The 18,846-nt window shown below is 58.4% G+C and overlaps 2 protein-coding genes across 3 annotated transcripts; both read right to left on the bottom strand.

The window, feature by feature from the left end:
- Window positions 1-131: 131 nt before the first annotated feature.
- Window positions 132-10,456, bottom strand: TRIM47 (tripartite motif containing 47). Its single transcript, XM_030013355.2, has 6 exons — window positions 9,709-10,456; window positions 7,725-7,820; window positions 6,930-7,160; window positions 6,145-6,340; window positions 5,359-5,433; window positions 132-4,116 (listed from the first exon to the last, which is right to left on the bottom strand). Exons 1-6 carry the CDS (start codon window positions 10,417-10,419, stop codon window positions 3,491-3,493), a joined length of 1,935 nt encoding a protein of 644 aa, XP_029869215.1. The 5' UTR covers window positions 10,420-10,456; the 3' UTR covers window positions 132-3,490.
- A 1,482-nt stretch (window positions 10,457-11,938) lies between these two features.
- TRIM65 (tripartite motif containing 65) lies at window positions 11,939-18,783 on the bottom strand. 2 transcript variants are annotated; one of them, XM_030013356.2, is made up of 7 exons: window positions 17,631-18,783; window positions 16,417-17,146; window positions 15,820-15,915; window positions 15,512-15,745; window positions 14,847-15,018; window positions 14,437-14,517; window positions 11,939-13,063 (listed from the first exon to the last, which is right to left on the bottom strand). In XM_030013356.2, exons 2-7 carry the CDS (start codon window positions 16,861-16,863, stop codon window positions 12,531-12,533), a joined length of 1,563 nt encoding a protein of 520 aa, XP_029869216.1. In that variant the 5' UTR covers window positions 16,864-17,146; window positions 17,631-18,783; the 3' UTR covers window positions 11,939-12,530. The 2 variants fall into 2 exon arrangements, with proteins under 2 accessions (XP_029869216.1, XP_029869217.1); XM_030013357.2 differs by lacking the exon at window positions 14,437-14,517 and having other exon boundaries at window positions 16,417-18,783.
- Window positions 18,784-18,846: the final 63 nt, after the last annotated feature.

Here is an 18,846-nt window from a genome sequence, read left to right as displayed (position 1 = left end):
TCCCTTAGACACACTTGGAAAATAAAATCTGTGTTATTTTATGCCAGATGTACAGGACACAGAAAAGTAAACATGAGATAATGGGACAACTCTAACAGTTTGGTATTTAAAGGAAAGACAACCCAGAGCGATGTCTGTATAATATTTAATGGCAAATCATAGTCTCTAACATCATTATATTATTCTGTTACAGTTTTTTCACACACTGTAAAATACTCTACAGTAACTATATTTAAAAAATCCTAATTAAAAAGAGGAACACTCTGTGACAGCAGAAATAACTCAAGGAAACACGGAAAGGCTGTTTAAATTGCCAAGTGCTATCTATCCATCTAAACTCATCACACGCCGCATTTAGCCCTTCGTTGGCAGCAAAATCAGCAATCCAGAGCTAGCATAGTGCACATTTCCTAATCATTCCAGTTTACACCCCAAATTATTGGCAACACAGAGCAAGCTCTGGTCCAACACCTCAGAGGGATCGCTCCCATCTTAAATCAGTCAGAATTTGCTTTATGCCCTAAACCATAAGGATTTACAGAGATTCCAACCAGGATAAAAGTAAGCAGCAGGAAGGAGAAGGTTGGGTAGCACTTCCCAACTGCATCGCATCCACAGGAGCCCTCAAAACCCACCATAAAGCTGTGTATCAGCATCCCAGCTCTCGGGGCAGAGGTGGATTAAGCAAAAGCTATGGCACAACCAGAAGCAAAGCCCAAACACCAGACATGTCCTCCTGAGCTGCTCCCATGTGGTTACAGGATGGAAAGGGAAAGATAGGATCCCTCCGAACCATCCCAAACCCTGAAGGAGGTCAGAGACTTGCGTCTGTGCATTGGGCAACACAGAGAAGGGAGGGATGCGTGGATCGAGCATGGGTTTCCCCATAGAGCAATCAATCCGCCTACAGCAAAATGAAATGGGGTAAAGGCCCAGAACTGCTGTATTTACTCTGGCAAAACTCCTTGCTGCGAACGGTGGGAGTTTTGCCTGAATAAATGAGATTTAGGGCGCAGATAGAGCCGAGATGGGAGCCTGCATGTGAGAACTCTTCCTGCAGGCGTGCAGCAGAGATCAAGGTTACCTTCCTCTTCCTCTCGGGATGTGACCACGCACGGGCTGTTGCACGTCTCTACCTTTCTTATCTGGTAAGGCATTTCTGATACCAAGTCCTCTCCAGTGTTAGCAAAACAGCAGCAACGCCTGCGCTATGTCAGCGCTGACATCTTGTGCAAAGGCCGAGTTTTGCAGGAGAGTGACTGGCACGAGCCAAAAAAAGCGGTTTTGAGGTAGGAGCTCAGGACACGGGGAGCGAACTCCCATCTGGACAGAAGTCTGGGCAGCATTCCCACTGGCCGGGAAAGGCCAAGATTTCATCCGAAGATTTCACTCTGGAAGCCCTACCTCTCCTTTTCCCACCGCCTGCAGCATTTCAGGAGTCACCACATGCGGAGGAGGAGGAAGAGAAGGGATTTGCAGACACATCCCAGCAGTCCCCCTCCCACACCAACTCACCAGCCCTGCCCTGGGGAGGGGGAGCTGCATTCGGACCCTTCAGCCCCTCAAATGAGAGCCCACAGCAGCGACCGTTTGCTGTGGATGGGCACCTCTTCCCGCGCCAGCAGGAGCTGACAGCGCTCGCAAACAAGTTAGAGTAAAGGAGCTCTTTAAGCCTTGGTGTTTATGTAAATATGGCTTTAACTTTAAACGCCTCAGCTTTGTGGCTGCCTTTTTATTCATGCTCACTATTTTCCCTTGGCTCCCCTTGAATATACTACTATGATTTCTAGCTTATCCTTTGGGGACTATATATATATTTCATATATTTAGCTAAATGGGCCATTTTCCATCCCTGTTGACCGTTGATGCGTCATCACTGACTCACTCACGCCAGTGAAGAACCTGACCCAATATATTTTCTCTCTAGGTATATATTACACAGCACTATGATTCCGTAAAGCAAGCTTCGGGAGGTAGGTAGCAAACTAATCCCAGAAAAAATAAACTTGTGGAAAGGCACACTGTGCTGAGACAGGGACTGCACTGTGCCACCCTTACAGGCGGTATTTCTGTATTTTTCTTCTGGAAAAGCTCCCTTAGGACACGTGAACTGGCATTTTGGGCTCTCAGCCTCAAGTTTCCACCTTTCCTGGAGAGGACACTTGCTTGAGAGTATTTTTTGTTAATTGTTACTTATTGCCAGAGTCTAACGAGTCATTTAATAACTGACTGATGCTGCACTTTTTATCAATGCTTTCACAGCTGTGCCTAAAACAGACCATCTACCTCTGGGACATACTCACAGCACCTCTTTGTCACTTAAAAAACTCACTAAGCTAAGGGGTATATTTACAGCTCAAGTGTGCCCAGGGTACTGTAAGAGTTGGGAGTTTAACAGTATTAAAATCCCCTAAAATCGTAGGGTCATCTAAAACGCGGGGGGCGGAATTTGGCTGTAAAGCTTTGATAAGCAGTTCCCAAAGAACGTGTTTACTAAAAGCACATCCTCAAAACTGTTCTGTGCTGCTCGCTTCACCATCTCAAGGCAGGAATGGTGCCGCTGCTTCTCAGCAGGAGGTTTCTCCCCTTTCCCAGCCGGGATTTTTGGCTGCGGTGGGGAACAGCCCCATGGCCATGGGGCTTCAACACATGCGGGACCATGGCTTTTCCCAAATGAACCTGGCCACAGAGCAGCATTCAAAATATCTAGCGCCTGCAGCGCAAGGGAGGGCAAAGATCCTCATTTCACATTTGCAGTACTAATGGGTGGTCAGCCCTTCAAGGACAGGTACTGTGTCACCGCAGCATCGCCCCTGCACCGAGCCAGGCTCCTCCGCATCGCAACCACCCTGGAGCACCCTGCTCACCCACACCAAGGCACAACGGTGATGCGGGCACCGGGGAAGCAACCGCATCTGCTTTGGGGGTTCCCCCAGTCCATGCTGGGCTTGCTACTTCAAAGGCACTTCATAAGGAGCATGCAGAAGGTGTCGATGAGCCAGCGCTTAAAAAAGCAGCAGCGACACAGAGACCAAGATAAGGCACAAAGCAGAGCATCAGTGCAAGATGCCAGGGCAGTGTGAGCAGATATTAAGGAGAGGGACCGGGCAGCCCGGCAGCTGGCCAAGATACAGATGCAAATTTACACGGCACTTCTCCTGAGCAATGCATTTTACCAAGAAAGGCTGTGTTGCAGTCCCTGATGTCCAGAAAGGGAAACTGAGGGGCAGGCAGCAGCACAGAGACTCACCCAAGTTCGCTCAGCAGCCCAGCGGCAGAGCCAGCACTCGGATCCAGCTACCTCCTGGCTCCCAGCCCGCGGCTCTGCCCGCCAGACGGCTTCATCCACCCCTGGGTCACAAACAGCACAGAGCGAGGAGGGAGGGCTGCCACAGAGAAATACAACGCTACCAAAGGGAAGCCATGACGGCGGCAATACACTGCAGGAGAGACTTTTCTGGGTCTTCCCGTGCTCCCGCTCTCTGGGCAGTTACCTACGCTTTAGCACCGAAACGCAATCTTTCTTCAGTGGCCCGATCTGCAGGTGGGCATCGACGCTTTCCAGGAAGAAGGCTGGTTTCAGCTTGCACAAGAAAAGAGAGGCGAATTGGTGGTTGATCTTGTTCTGGAACGGGTCGAACTGACCCTTGGCAAAATGGGAGACCTTGAGCTGCTGCAGGCAGGTCATCTTGGAGTCCTTGACTCCATAGAAGGTCAGGGCCTTCTCCGAATACTCCAGGAAGACCCCGATTGTGTGGAAAAATGGCTGTTGGATGACGGACTCAAAGCCACCAAACCAGGCCACGTAGTTCTGTCCGTTCCACTGCAGGCAGCAGGACTTCTCGTTCCGCCCCAGCCGGCCGCGGTTGTAGGACTCCCGGGGGTCAAAGTCCTCAGCGATGACACCGATGCTGACCCAGCCATCGATGAGCTCCACCTCCCAGTAGTAGTTGCCCCGGTTCATGAGGTTCACTCCCAGCACCTGCTCACAGTTGATGAACCGGGTCGGGCTCTCCGGGTAGGGGATGGGGCACAGCACCCGCTTGGCCCCTTTGGTGCCAAACAGCTGGATGAACTTGTCAGCCGTGTCGCTGTCCAGGTCAATGATGAAGGCAACTGTGTGGGGCAAGAAGGGACATGAGGATGAGGAGGGAAACAGGAGGAAATCCCCCCAGCCCTCCCCGCTCTGATCCCCTGCTCCAGCCTTCGGTGATGAGCACGATCCTTTCTGACTTCCACCATCACTCTGTCCCCATGCTTTTAAATCCCACGGCCAATTTCAGCTGATGAGGATAAGGAGCTGAAAGAGATGACACTGCCATAAGCAGGATGAATACAGGTGACTGGGCAAAGGAGAGAGCAGAGGAGCTGCTCAATGAGCTCCAACCATGATATCAGACATTGGAGAATGTAGGTAGAGTGGTAGTAGGAACATCCCATATAAAAGCAGGTTTCAGGCAACCACAGACAAACACAGCAGGGAGGGACCCCAAGAAGACAGGAGAACAGCCAGGCACATCATGGCTACAAACCAACTGCTCCTTGCGGTCAGCTCTCACTGCCCTATGGCTCCCATGGGAGCAGAGGCAGCCCCCAGCATGTGGGGCCACGTGAAAACTGCCGCTGGATCCCAAACAGAGGGCATGTCCAGCGGGAACAGCCCTGGACATGTATCGCTGCCGATTGCGTTGCAGGTCTGAACCCATGGCGTGTCCAAATCCTACAGCAGCAGCACAGCACACCTCGCTTGAGCCCATGCTTTGCTGCCCGGCTCCCAGCAGGGTGCATCGGTGCCACCAAGGCAGATCTTGTCCACTGTGGCCATCTCAGTAGGTGACCCCACATCCCCTGTAAGGCTGGGAGGGGACATGTGGGGTGTTAGAGCCCAAGCCCAGCCCTGCACCCCCCAGCCTCAGCCCCTTTTGCCCCACTGTCTCTGCTCAGCCACTGAATTATCCTTCTGCTTGCTGCTGCTGAAGCTGACCCTCATCAGACTGCTGCTCTGCAGCAAACAAGGCTGATGCACAAACTCTGATCTAACAGAGGATCCAATTTGTCAAGGGCTGGAAAGCAGCAAAATTACACAGTACAGCAGCAGGCTCCCTGGCAGCTGGCCTAACAGAACCACAGACAAGGGAAAAAAAATATCACCTAAACAGATTATGATTGTTGTCAGGAAAGCAAGGAGGCTTCCTTGTTAGCTGAGCAATATTTCCTCCAATGGCGGCAGTGCTCCGGCCAGCCGTCGGCTCGGGACCAGTGCCAGCCGGGCATGCGGGAAGGAGCCGGCTGCCCAGGAGAGAGGAAAGGGAAGATGGACCTTAGCAACAACTGTCAAAGCAAAAGTCCCTCGCTTACATTTCAGGAAGTAATCACGGCTCTCCAGGCAGGCGGGATTGTTTGACTTGTCTGGAAATCGGGACTCAGCCAACGCTGCAGAGACAGGGACAGAAGGGTTTGTCATCAGCAAAGAAACCGATGCCACAAACAAGGGTGTTACTGGAGCATCGCCCCCCCGGCCGACAGCCTGATGGTACCCAGCTGCTGTGGCCCCCGAGGCCCCAGCCAGCATCCCCAGCTCCCCCTGCACATTCCTGCCGGCTCGGACATGGGAAAGGACAGATGCCACCTTTGCCACCCCAGGGAGATGGGCGGGGGGGGCAAGGAACCGGCTGCAATTCCCACGGGCATCCAAGAAAATGAGAGAGAGGAGAGAGCTCAGGCTAAATGAGAGAGCGCGGGAGAAAGCTGCTGCGGTGGTTTTCTAACCCTGGCAGATTTGGAAGACCACAGCCTGCCCGATGAAGAGGATCATCTATCCTGGGAAGAAAGAGTTCCCTTTCACAGGAGGCCACTTTGGCCACTTGCCCCCTCCCGCAGGGCCCTGCCTAACTCCCAGGCTGTTTATTGCCTCTCCAGTCTCCGGTCTCCGTGGAAAAATTCATAAAACCTCAAAGACGAGGCGTAAGCCCAGACAGGGATTGTGCAACGTGCAGTGCAACCGTGCCGGGCAGCTTCCAAGGCTGAAGGGAGTGGGGCCAGCACTCGCAGGAGCCATCGAGCCTGCAGGCATCTCCCACCTACGCGGGGAGGATGGAGGGTGACGGGATGACCTGCGGGCAGAGGGGCTGGGTGAACACAAACCTTCCTCCATCTCCTGGAAACTCAGCCCATCAATTCCTTTCCCCTGCAAGTGATCCCACTGGTTTTTGCAGGCAGCGGACAGCACATCCTTCACAGCGCCCATGGCTTGGGTACATTTGGTGAAGTTCAGCTCATTCTGGAAGCTCAGAGCCGGGGAGAGGTTTTCTTCCATGGCTACTTTTAAGGCCTGAAATTCCTGAGCCAAAAAGACAGAGTTTCAGGAGGTTTCAAACAAGCCAAAGTTGTCTCTTGTTCCGCAACCCCACCCTGCCCCGGAGGATTTGGGAACTGGCAGCTCGCAGGACTTGGCCCAAGGACGGCCTTGCATAAGGGAGGAGAGCGCTTTCCTGGCCGCGCATTCCTGGCGCCTTGTCTTCGCTCCCTTTCAAACCTGGACCCAGACCATGCCCACCTCGCGTGGAGCAGTATCGCCTCCCAAAAAGGTCTCCTTTCGCTGGGCTGCCGGGGAGGGTGGGATGCTGGATGGGGGCAGTGGGTCACCCCAACTTCTCGCTCTCTGCCCCCCACACCAAGGTACCCAGCCTGGGCAACACAACAGCTTCTCCCAAGTCATGGCCAGGATGGAGGTGGGGGTGATGGAGGAAAAAGTCTTGGCCGCCCAGTCCCCCCCAGGAGTGGGGAGGGGAGACCTGTGCCAACAGGAGTGAGACTCTGTAGCCCTCACATCCCAGGGCTCCTGGCACCCAGCTCCATGTGAAATGGGACAAAACCGCAAAAAGACAATGTTATCAGCTCCTTCTCCTCGCCCCATCCCACCCAGGCACCTGGAGGAAGTAGATGGTGTCGGTGCTGGGGACGTTCTCCAGGTTTTGCTTGCACTGGGCCAGCTTGGCTCGTCTCTCCTCCTTCCAGCGGAGATCGGCCTCAGCCTCCCCCAGCATGGAGCGCTCCCCATCCTCGATGAAACCGGCCACCTCCTTCTGGAAGGTCGCCAGGACCTCAGAGGTTTCTGCAAAGAGCTTCTCGACTCTTTCCCTCTCCTTCGTGGCAGCACCCTGAGCGCAGAGAGAGAGAGGGGTCAGGGTCACGTCCCGCAGGCAACGGTGCGGGAGAGCACCCTTGTCCCCTGCCCAGCACCCAGTTCTCAGCTCTGCAGGGTCCCCCTGACACCCCGTAACCCCCTTCACCCAAGAGCTCAGAGCATTTTACAACCCAGGTGTCAAGGGACCTGGCTGGACACGGCTGCTTACTGCTCCACCACGTCTCGTGTCCCCAGACGGTGAAGTGACGTGTTTGCACAAGGACCAAAGGGGACCAAAACCCCCGTGAGCCTGGGGAGAGAAGGTGCAAGAGCCAGCAGATGCCCTGGCATGGTCCTTGCCCTGTTCCTCCTTCCAGGTTGCAAACGAAAGCAACCAGAGATACTGCGAGGCTTAGCAGAGATGAGGAGCAAGAATCCTCAGGGATCCTTGCCAGGGCCACCATCATTTTACGGAGCGCTTGCTCCCCTGTGAGCACCACCTGTACACACCACACACCCCAAAAGCTCACGGCCCCTTCACCTCCACTCCCTGGCCCAGCAGAGCCGCGCTAACGGAGCGAAGCCACCGCAGAGTCACCTTAATGAGCTCCACCATCTTCTTGGCCTGCGCGATGGTGACTGCCAGCTCCTCCAGCTCGTTCTCCACATCGCTGAGGAATTTGGCTTGTTGGGCCTGCGGACACGAAGGACAAACGCTGAGCTCTGCCCCTGATCCTGGCGGCAGGGAGGCGCAGGGGACCCAGCCTCTCCCTAAGTTCAACCCACAGCCCCCTTTCTGACCGTGACCTCGCTATCAGGCTTCAGGTGAAGGGTGCAAGGGGAAACGCGCGTTGTTTTCCTGTTTTCCTCCCCTGCAACATCCAACTTGCAAACATCCTTTCTCACTCGGACGGAAAACTAAAGGAGCAGACAGGCTGCAAAGGGTCGTGCCCATCTCCACGGTCCCCACCCCAGTCCCAGCGGAAACCAAACAAAATAGGAATTCGAAAGCAAAACCATCAGGCAGCAATTGCAGCAAGCGCAGCTAAGGCGCGTGCTATTTGTGTGCGTCCCAAAGCTGGGAAAAATCTACCTGGGACTGGTGCGGAAGCTGAAAGGCAGACCCGGAGCACTCAGAAACGCAGCGCTGAGTCCCCTGGACATTTCTCATTAGGAGCAAAGCAAACCAGCTCAGGAGCACGGGGTGCTGCGTGGCTGCAAAGGAAGCACCGTCCGAATGCGGCGTTTCCTGACATGGTATTGTTAGCGCCAGCCATTGCCCATCACGAGGACGGGTCCCTCGGGAGCCAGGAGAGCATTGCACTCCCCAACTGGGGCAGCTCCCCACCTCAACGCTCAGCCCCAGCTCCCTGCGGCGCTCATGCCCGGTGAGGGGGGGGACAGACGCTTTCCCCATCCATCCTTCCCACCCCACACCATGAGGGCAGGGGCAGAGAGCGGCTGCAGAGGCTGTGCAGGCGACTTTAAGCAGCGCCTGCTGAGGCCCGGCAGCTCCTCAGGGCTGGGATCACAGGCGCTTTCTATTTTAAGGTACCTGATGACTAATAATGCCGGCAAAAGGGTTTTCCTGCAGCTCCAAGAGCCTATGATGGAGTGGGAGCTGGCTTGGGGCTGCCGCTGTGCTCCTTGCCAGCGCATCTGCAGCCCCTGGGCTCTCCCCCGGAAAAAGCAAACTCCCGCAAGGTCCCCAAATGCTCCATGCCAACACAGGGATGCCACCACGCCATGAGCCTTGCAGGCTCCCATCTGCCTGCAGCCCCGCAGAGGCCCCACACACTCAAGGCAGCAGTGCCCAGGAAGGCAGCACTGTGCCAGGCTTGGAGCTCCAGCTCCCGGGGAGGCTCGTGGGTGCGAATTTGGGAGGTGACTCAGCCGCATCTGGGAATGGGAGTGACGGAAAAAACCCCGCTGCCAAAACGCCAGGACACAAAGGGCTGGTGGAGCGGGAGCAGCGGCTGGGCAGGCTGCCAGCGCATGGAGAAAAACCGCCTTGACGAAGCTGTGGGAACAAGACGGAGAAGACGGGTACCCCGTGACCGCGGGGGCGGCTACCGCAGGGTGTCCCAGGCGCCCTCGCCCCTAGCCCTGCACCCACGGGGACTGCAAAGTTCGGCCCCGCAGCGGGACCAGACCCCACGGGCTAGCTGGCAGTGGGCCTGCCCCTAATGCCTGTACCAGGCTGCCCATCCTGTCCTCACCCCGCAGGGTGCCCTGATGGCACAGCACCCCGTCCCTCTGCACCAGGGTGGGATTCCCCCGTGGGGACAAGGCTGCAGCACCCACCCCACACACGGAGTCCCACCAGTGCCACACCTACACGCCCCCCACGCAGGGATTAGGTCCCCCGTGGGGACACGGGCGCAGCACGCACCCCTCCCACCCCGTCCAAGATGCCCCGCCAGCACTGCACCCCATACAGACGCCCCCCATGGCAGGCTTAGGTCCTGCGTGGGGACACGGGTGCGGCGCCCTCCCCACCCAGCCCGCCTCATCCCTCCCCACCCGGCACAGCCCCTGCCGGGTCTATCCCCCCGCGGGGACCCCCACCCCAGCCCACGCACCTCCTTATGCTCGCGCTCCCGCTCGAGGGGCACCACGTCGTGGGCGCGATGCTCGTGGGCGCGGCAGCGGGCGCAGACGCAGGTTTGCTCGGCGCGGCAGAAGCCGTCGAGGGGCTGGAGGTGGCGGGGACAGAGACCCTCCTCCAGCCGCCGCAGCGGGGCTACCAGGCGGTGGGCACGGAAGGCGGGGGCTCGGCGGTGGGGCTCCAGGTGGGCTCCGCAGAAGGAGGCCAAGCAAACCAGGCACGATCGCGCCGCCGCCACCCGCGACCCCGGCGGGCACACGTCGCACAGCACGGCCGTTCCTTCCTCCCCCGCCGCATCCTCTTCCTCGGCTCCCGGTGCCATCGGGGACCCGGCGGCTGGGGACGGGGGGGACGAAGCGGCGGCGGCGGCCGCCAGCAGCGGTAACACCTCGCAGAGGGCGCGGTTCTTGCGGAGCCGTAAGGCTGCGGGGACGGGCTCCTGGCAGAGCGGGCAGCGGGCGGCCCCGCCCGCCCCGCCGCCGCCGTCGGGGGGGCCCGGCCGTTGACGGAGCGCCCCCAGGCAGCCCTGGCAGAAGTTGTGCCCGCACGGTACCGTCACCGGGTCCTTCAGGAGATCGAGGCAGATGGGGCAACCGAAGGGGCCGTCGGGCAGCCCCGGAGCCGCCAGCGCCAACCGCAACGCCTCGGCGGAGGACGGCGGGGCTCTCCCGGGCGCGGTCTCCATCCCTGAACGCCCCGATCAGCCGGCCCCGGCCCCGGCCCCGGCCCCGGCCCCAGCCCCGGCCCCGGCCCCAGCCCCGGCGGGAGGCGGGCGGTCACCGCGCCCCGCCCGCCCGCTCCGCCTCCCCGCGCCCGGAGCTGCCGCCGCGCCGGGGCTCCGCTCCCCGCCGTTGCTGGGGGTCTGCTGCCTCCCGGGGGGCCTGACCCCCCCCCCCCCAAACCCGGTCTCCATCACCCGCCCCCCGGGGGGTGGGGGTGTGTGTCTCACTCCCGGGGATCTGCTCCCCCCCCCGCAGGGCATCAGGTCCCCTCTTCCCGGCATCTGCTGCCTTTCTGGGAGATCTGCCCACACCCCCGGGGGGGATGCCACCCTGCTGAGGATGTACTGCCTTCCCACCCAGGGTCTACGACCTCCTAAAGGATCGGCCCCGCTGGGATCTGGACCCTCCCCGGGGTGCTGCTACCCCCAGGGGTAGCTGCTGCACACACACACCCCCCCCCCCCCCCCAAATCTCCTGTCCAGGGAAGCTGTTGCCAGCCCATTCCAATCCCCTTCCCGGGGGTCTGCTGCCTCCCGTGAGCATCCCCCACCTCCCAGGAACTGCTGCCCCAGAACCTGTTGCCACCCCACTGCCGGCTAAGAGCTGCTCCTCACCCTGGGGCCACATGGAGGGTCCTGAGCTCCCCCCCCCCAGTACAGAGGTGCAGATGCTTTCCTGCCAGTCTTTGTGCCCATGGACCCATGTCAGCCATTCCCATAGCCAAGAAGGGCTGCAGTGCCCAGGTCCTGGCTCAGCCCCTGTCCCCTCTTCCTCCAGGGCCCGGCAGTAGCCAGAAGGCACCAGGCAGGGATGGGGAGACACCAAAGCGCTTTCTGTATGGGGAGCTGCTTGGTAAACATGGGATCTCTGGACAGCTCCTGTGCAAGGTACACAGATGATTTTTCATCCATGCCAGCCCAAGTTCCTACCCAAGGATGGGACTGGGAAGAGCAGGGAGGTGTGGAGTGAAGGAGGAAGCACGGCAGGACAAATCGCATCTGTCCTTGAAGAAGGGGATTGATCCTTTTAAGCCTTTTTTCCCCAAAGGAAACAAGTTGACGTGATTCATTCCCCATGTGTATGCCTGCACCTCCCCAGCACCTTTGAAGCCAGTGCCCAGTTTCGCCCCATTAGTCCTCACCAGCATCCCCGTGGGAGTGGGGGGAGATGCCGGACCTGAGGCCTCGCCCTTGGAAAAGCTTCAATCAAAGCTTTGGATTTTCTTCTGCGCCAGATCAACCTTGGGGCAGAGCTGTAGGAAACCAGGTTTCCTTATTGCAGTGCTACTATAAATAAAGCACCTTCTAGTTCTGCCGCCAGCTGGTCACTACATGAGGCTGGTCCCTGCTGCCGGCCCCACGAGGATGTGGAGGGGCAGGATGGGGCCCTGCAAGGATGGGTGCGGGAGCAGGAGCACACAGCTTACCCCCTCCCAGTGCTGCTTGGTCCCCACGGCTCCCACCAGCACTGAGGTCAAAGCGGTAGGAAAACAGAGCTTTATTGGGCAAAGCAGCTTTGTACAAAGAGCAACTGCAGTGTGACACCCCAAAAAGTAGCTCTGCTACGTCCGAGAGCAGCAAGAGGGGACAGGGAGGGGGAGCAGGACCTGCCTGCATGTGGGGCTGGGGGAGCACAGCACTCCGTGGCTGCAGCAACCCCCTCCAGAGTACCCCTCTCCCCAAATCTCCCCCAGGCCAGGATGGGAGAAAGAGGAAAAACCTCATTCTTGCACCCTCCCTATCCCCCACCCTTGCCTCATCTGCAGCGACAGGCACCCACACGTGCCCCCACGCACAGTGACCGGGGGCTTCATCCCCACCACGAGGGCACAGCCCTTAACCCTGCGTCCTTTCCCTGCCCTAACTTTTGTCACCAGAGTGATATTTGCATATGCAAATTCGAGTGGGTTAATTTGCACATCTGTCCTCATCAGCTCTCATTAAAACACCGCACCCTACTCCTGCCTCGGCATTGGGGTTGCACTCGCACCATGACAGCCGCTGGCTGTGGCTCAGCTACGGCACCAGCCTGGGGCTTGCCAGCCCAGCTAACGGAGCAGCGCGGCAGCTCCATCTTAGTCCCTCTGGCCCAGCGTCACCGCTCGCCCCTCGCACAGCCAAAAGACAGGATAGAGGGGCTGGGTGAAGACATTGTGGAAGGAGTAGATGAGCTGCATCCTCTCCCCGAGGCCGTAGAAGGAGAGGACCCCCTTGCTGTAATCCAGGCTGACCCCCAGGTTCTTATACAGCTGCTCCTGAATTTTCTCCGCCTGGCCCTTGTGCCAGGCCAGGTAACAATCCTCCCGCACCTGCAGCCCCCACGAGCCCCCGTCCAGCCCGATGTTGAACTTGTGGCCCTGCTGCTGCTCTCTGGGGAGACCGTGGTAGGTCACCCCCAGGATGACGGAGTGGCTGGAGATCTTCACCTCCCAGTAGTGGTGGCCATGGCTGTAGCCCTGCGTGCACAGAACCTGCCAGGGCTTGAAGCGGGATCCCTGCTCCTGCTGCCCGCAGACGGCGCCGGGGCAGTGCTTGGCTTTCTGGTTACCTTTTGACAGCTCCAGGTACTTGTTGGCCGTCTTGGGATCGAAGGTCAGGTTGCGGTGGTCTGGGGAGAGTAATGGCATGGATGGGGCTGAAATGCTTCATCAGACCTTTACGCCCTTGGTGTGAACCCCCCCTCAATAGTGATGTGGTTTAAACTGCGTAGCGCTGGCTCCCAAAATAGAAGGGAACAAGTTACAGCATGCTTGGAGGAGAAGGGGAGTCGGGTGAGATGCGATACCTGCCCACCCGCCTGCTAGAAGGAACGGAAACAGCCCAGAAATAGCTGGCGAGGCTCCAAGACACAACACTTCATGCAGTCCTTGCACAGCCCAGCTCACAGCCAGCAAGCAGTGGTGGCTCCGTGGTCATTTTGGAAGAGATGTGCTTGGTTTTAAGAGCAAAAAATATGAGCGTGGGTGGGGAGAGAGGGAGAAAACCAGGCATTAAGTGAGCAAATATGGTATTGCGAGAAGCTACTCTCCTCTGCACGGGCTGCGATAACTCCCCCTGCCGTGGGCACTCGCCAGCCACCAGCACCTCACCTTCCTCCCACAACAACCCAGCCTGGCCAGCTATGCTGGGCTCATGCCTGCTGCCTATAAATAACATTTTGTTTTCCTATTAATAACCCTGAGAATGCTTTGTGGGACCTAATGAAAGGAATCCTTACAGGTCCCATAGGCATCAATTGCCTCCCTGGCAAGAGTGACATGACCAACATACCCTAAACATTATCCAACCCTCTTCCTAACAGGGAGGAGATGGGAAAAGGAGCACTGAGGAAATCCCAAAGGAATGGGTGTGGGATGGCCCCAGGGAGGGAAGGGGACATGAAGGACTGTGGCTGGGAGCACTGGGGACATATCCCTGGGTAGAGAGCAATGACTGCAGGCAGGGGTCTGCAGGCAGGGGTCTGCAGGCAGGGGTCTGGACTGGTGCTGTGCAATGCAGGGCAGCTGGGGCAGCCCACGACACCTCCCTGTGAGTGCTCCCTTGCCAGCTGCTGGCATTGCCTGCCTGCGGGAAAGCGCTGCGTCTAAATGTGTTGTCAGCAACAGGCATGTTGCTCGGGCCCAGGCGAGATGCCCAAGGTGGGTGAAAAGGAGGGAAGGAGACAGGACAAGATCCGGGGCAGCAACTGATCCAGTGCTGGGCACCGACAGCCCCAGTTTCCATGGGAAAGTGTTCCCTGGTGCCACTAATCCCCCTAATGAGTCCTTTCCTGGCCATGCAGTGTCCCCCAGCCCATCTGCCCTGGCCCTGCACCACCCTTCTCTGTATCTGGGGAGAGGGATTGGGAGAGCCAGGGAAGGAGTCCCTGTCCCTGCAGCCACGACCACCCTCCTCCCAGGGAAGAGCCCGGCTCAGTGAATTCTCTGCCTGCTGGGGACCCCAGCAGGGTGCTGTCCTGCCAGACCCCCACATGCTCCTCACCCTTCAGAAGCTCAGCTCGGAGCTGGCACTCGGGGAGAGGAGCCACCACCTTCACCGCCGGTTCCTGGAGATGCACCGGTCCTGTGGAGGATGGGGACAGGCATTTTGAGCGATGCCACCCAAAAACCTGTTCCTTCCTGGCTTTGATGGGAGAAGGAGGAAGTCCATTGTATCTAAGCCTGGGAGCGGACACGTGTCACCGCGGCTTGGCATTGCCACCAAGGAGGGGCCACAGGGTAGCCACCCAGCTCGTTCCATCCCATTGATACCCATCTGCTGAACCATAGATGCGTGTCCCCATCCCAACCCCCTGTGCCTGGCAGCTGTGTCTCCAGCATGGTGACATGGGCCAGGCTGTGGTTCAGGATGACTTGGAGCCCTTTGGGGTGGCCCTGTGAGAAGAAGGTTACCTTGGCCAACAGGATCCGGGGCTTTTGGGGCCACAGAGCTGGGTAGGTCCTCCAGCAGGAGCCTGGAGATGTTAGTGAGGATGTCAATGAGGGGCTTGACCATGGCGGCCACATCAAACTCCATGGGGAGCAGTGCCTCTGGGCTCTCCGGAGATGGGAGCAGAGGAAACTCCTGCAGACAGACACACAGACAACCATGCACCGGCCTGGGGAGGATCGAAAGCTCCAAATCCCATCCGCACACGCCGCGTCTCCCCAGTGGGTGATGGGGGCATCCCCAAAACGTCTGCCATTAGCTGCGGCTGGTGCATGGGGTCAGGGGACAGTCGCCAGGGGAGCGTGAGGCTGTGGGGAGCAGAGGGGCCATGCCATAGGACTTTGTGTTTTGCTGGTGGTGGAGAAGCCTTGCTGAACAGTTTGGGGGTGAGAGATGCTGCCCATGGCCCTGCAGTCAGCACCATCTGCTCTGATCCAGCACCGCCCCCCCCAACTTTTCAGGGACCCCCTCCAAAAGCAGCTCCTCCCCACAGCCCCATCACATCTGTGAGCTGGGCTGAGGATGCATCCCCCCCGGGGAAGGGGTCAACCATGTCTCTGCCCTTACTGAAAGGGCACAGGGCCAGCACCACCCAGGTGAGGGGAGTGACACGGAGCCGGGATGGTACCTGGAGGAAGGTCCTGTGGTCAGGGCAGGCCAGCAGGCACTGAGCCCTCTCCCTGTACTGGCTGAGGGCGTCCAGGTGGTCCTTCAGGAAGCTCCAGTCCTCCCCCACGCGCCCCAGTGCCGCCGCCTGCTCTTGCTCAATCCTGGCCACCGTCCAACACTGGAAATCCTCAAGGGCTTTCCTCAGGAAGGTGAATTTGCTCAGAATCACTGATTTGAGCCCCTCAGAGGAGTCCTGGATGAGAAAGAGCCATAAGAGCCAGTGTGCTTCCACCCGTATGCCCGGTGCGGAGGCAGCAGCAGTGTTACCTTGATGCTGCGCGTTCGCTCATCCAGCTCCTGCATTGCCTGCTCAATCCTCTCCAATTCCTCCTCGGCTTTTTCCAGGGACTCTTTCAAAAGGGCCTGCAAAGGAAGGCACCAACATCCTGTGGTGCAGCATGCTGCTGCCCACCCAGCCCCTGAAACCCCTCTCAGGGCTGCAGGACAAGGCTTGCAGGGAAGGAGGTGGTTTGGGAAGGGAAAGGCTGCATCCAGGGTCATTGAGAATTGAAACCCTGTGCTGTCTTTCACCCCTTTTTTAGCTGTTTCCTCTAGACCAGGGAGGTCACAAACACATATGGCACCGTTCATCCAGTGCTGCTGGATTTACCCAGCGCTCTGCTGCTCCAGACAGCTCCTGGTTTCTCAGGGAGCAGCCGGGTGCTGGTAGCATCTCCCTGGCCAAAGCCCGTACCAGCCCCCTGTTCAGCTCAGGCTGGACACAGCTCGGCACACAGAGGCACACCATGTCCCCACAGCAGGGCACGGGACACGGGAGGTGGACGTCATGCCGTGTCCGAGCTGCTCCAACTCCCCCTGCTTGCCCCCCCCCGTCACCCCAGTCCTGCCACCCATCATCCCCACCTGCTTTTTAGAGCGCTCCTCCTCGAAGAGCACCCGCTGGTGCCGGTGGCACTGCCGGACGGTGCAGACGCAGCAGATGCACCGCCGCTCGTCCTCGCAGTACAGCTCCAGCGGGCGCCCGTGCTGCGGGCACAGCTCACCACGGGCCACCTCGCACCTCTCTGCGCCCGAGACCCGCGCCTCGCCATCCCGCGCCACCTCCACCACGCTGCACAGGGTGACATTCTTCTCCAGCTCTGGGCGTCGCTCGAAGGTCCTGCGGCAATCGGGGCACGTGTAGCCCTTCTCGGCCCCAGCGGGCACCCGCTCTTGCTTTTGCCAGTGGTCACTGATGCAGCGCTTGCAGAAGTTGTGCCCGCAGGGCAAGGTCACGGGCACCCTGAATAGTTCCAGGCAGATGGAGCACACCAGCTTCTCCTCCAGCTTCTGCGAGATGGGCGATGCCATCCTGCCTGCGCCAGGGATTGGGGTGATGGGGGAAAGAATCCAGCAAAAGAAGCCGAGGAAATAGAAACTCAGCTGTGCAGAGGAGGAGGAGATGGTGACGCTGAGCCCAGAGGCGGGTCAGGGCTCCGATCCAGGCATGCTCTTAAAGTGACACCCAGTGGGTGCCCCTTGGTCCTTGGCCATGCTGGCTGTGCCACACACTGGGGAGAAGATGGGGACGGTTGGAGCTGCTCCCTCCTTGGGACAGGGAGGGCTGCGAAGCACAGCAGGAGAGGATGAAACGCTGCAGTGACAGCACAGGGAGACACTTGCAAGAGGCTGACAAGGTTCAGAGCAATGTGCATTTCTGTGAATGCCTGTGCACAGGTACACATACGATGTACAATTTGATTTCACTCCTTTTTTGCCTTTTGAGGGAACTTCATGGCATCCTCACCTCTGCCAGGGCTGGGTCCCCAAGCAGAGCATGGCAGTCCTCCCTGGCAGAGAGACCTCAGTGCAGCGCTCCCGGCATCTGTGAGCCTGGGACCCAGCAGAGAGGGGCACCCACTGCTGCTACAGCCATGTCACCTCCCTCTGCAGTGACAAGGGCTGTGACACATGCCAGCAGCCGGCCAGGGCCACATTCCGCCCTTGCATCTTTCCATTTTAAACTACAGCTCCTGCTGTTTGCACATGCCCCCACGCACACCCACCACCCCAGTTCCTGCTAAGTTCCTTGCAACACCCGTGCACACCAGTACTCCAAACCACAAGAAAGATGTCACCTGGGCAATCAGTCCCTGCTCAGGTGGCAGGTGGAATCTTCTGCCTGGAGGCGATTGTGGTGTCCGTGCACTGCATACCTTCACCTTGTCTTCATACAGTTCAGCTTCAGAAGAAAAAGCTCCCAACCTTCCAGTCCAAACCTTATCTCCTTACCCTCGCAGACATGTTATCTCTTGTGCACACACTCCCAGGCAGCTGAATGCTGGCAGCATGGCCTCGGTTTACAACGGTTCTGCAGCCTCCCCACACATGCGGCTTTGCTTTCACCTGCACAGGCGAGGGTAAGTGGGGAGGAGGTCTGTGCTGCAGCTGGGGCGCTCACCGGTGGGCTGCTGGGGGGGTCAGGACAGTTTCTGTATCACGGGCAGGCTCAAAGCCACCCTCCAGACCACTCCAGTACTCAGGAGGTGACTTGGGATCTGTCACAATTGCCTGCATGTCCCAGGGTATCTTCAGCCTCCAAAACATTTGGGCCAAATCTGAAAATTCTGACTAATTATTCAAAGCTCAGAGAGGGGTGTAACATGACCTGTGTGTCTGCCTGGAACCACAGGACACCTGCACTCCCACGGTGGTCACCCCACCAGCTAATTCACCCCAGCTTGAACCAGACCCCAGAACCCTTTGGGGCAGGAGAAGAGTTCAGGGAGCCTCAGGTGTAGCTGGTAACAGCCCTGAGCAACAGCAGCAGGGGGGCATTTCAATCTCATTCTTTGCTGGAGGCTCTTATTTCCTGAGGAAGATGGGAACCTCAGAAGGTTACAGGCAACCAGAGCTAGGAACAGGCAGCTGCAACAGCAAGAGCATGTTGGTATTTGGGGGTTTAAAGATGTGAATGAGGGATGCACAAAGAGCCCTGCAGAGCACAGTAGAAAGCAGAGTATGTCCACAGCTTGGGTACAGGACCAGCAGCAGCAGAGTGCCAGGCCACCACCACAAGTCTGCCTCAACCCCGGCAGCTCTGCAGATCTGCTTTTGCTCCACCTATCCACATCGGGTACATGCTGCCCGGGGAGCGAGGGGAAGGAGACAGAGGTCCACGTGCTTGGGTAGCTGTTGCGAGAACCCAGCTCCACAAACGTGGACCTTGTGCAGGTCTACCACCTGCCTAACCGCACACTTCCCACCCTACAACATCCAAGAGGGGAAAGCGACCCGGGCCAGGTGAAGGGCTACCCTTCTCCCCTGCACCCTGCTGAGCTCCCCAGCTCTGCG

The sequence above is a fragment of the Aquila chrysaetos genome, chromosome 5, assembly GCF_900496995.4.
Source record: "Aquila chrysaetos chrysaetos chromosome 5, bAquChr1.4, whole genome shotgun sequence".
Classification (NCBI taxonomy): domain Eukaryota; kingdom Metazoa; phylum Chordata; class Aves; order Accipitriformes; family Accipitridae; genus Aquila; species Aquila chrysaetos.
This window is presented reverse-complemented; position numbering and strand designations above follow the sequence as displayed.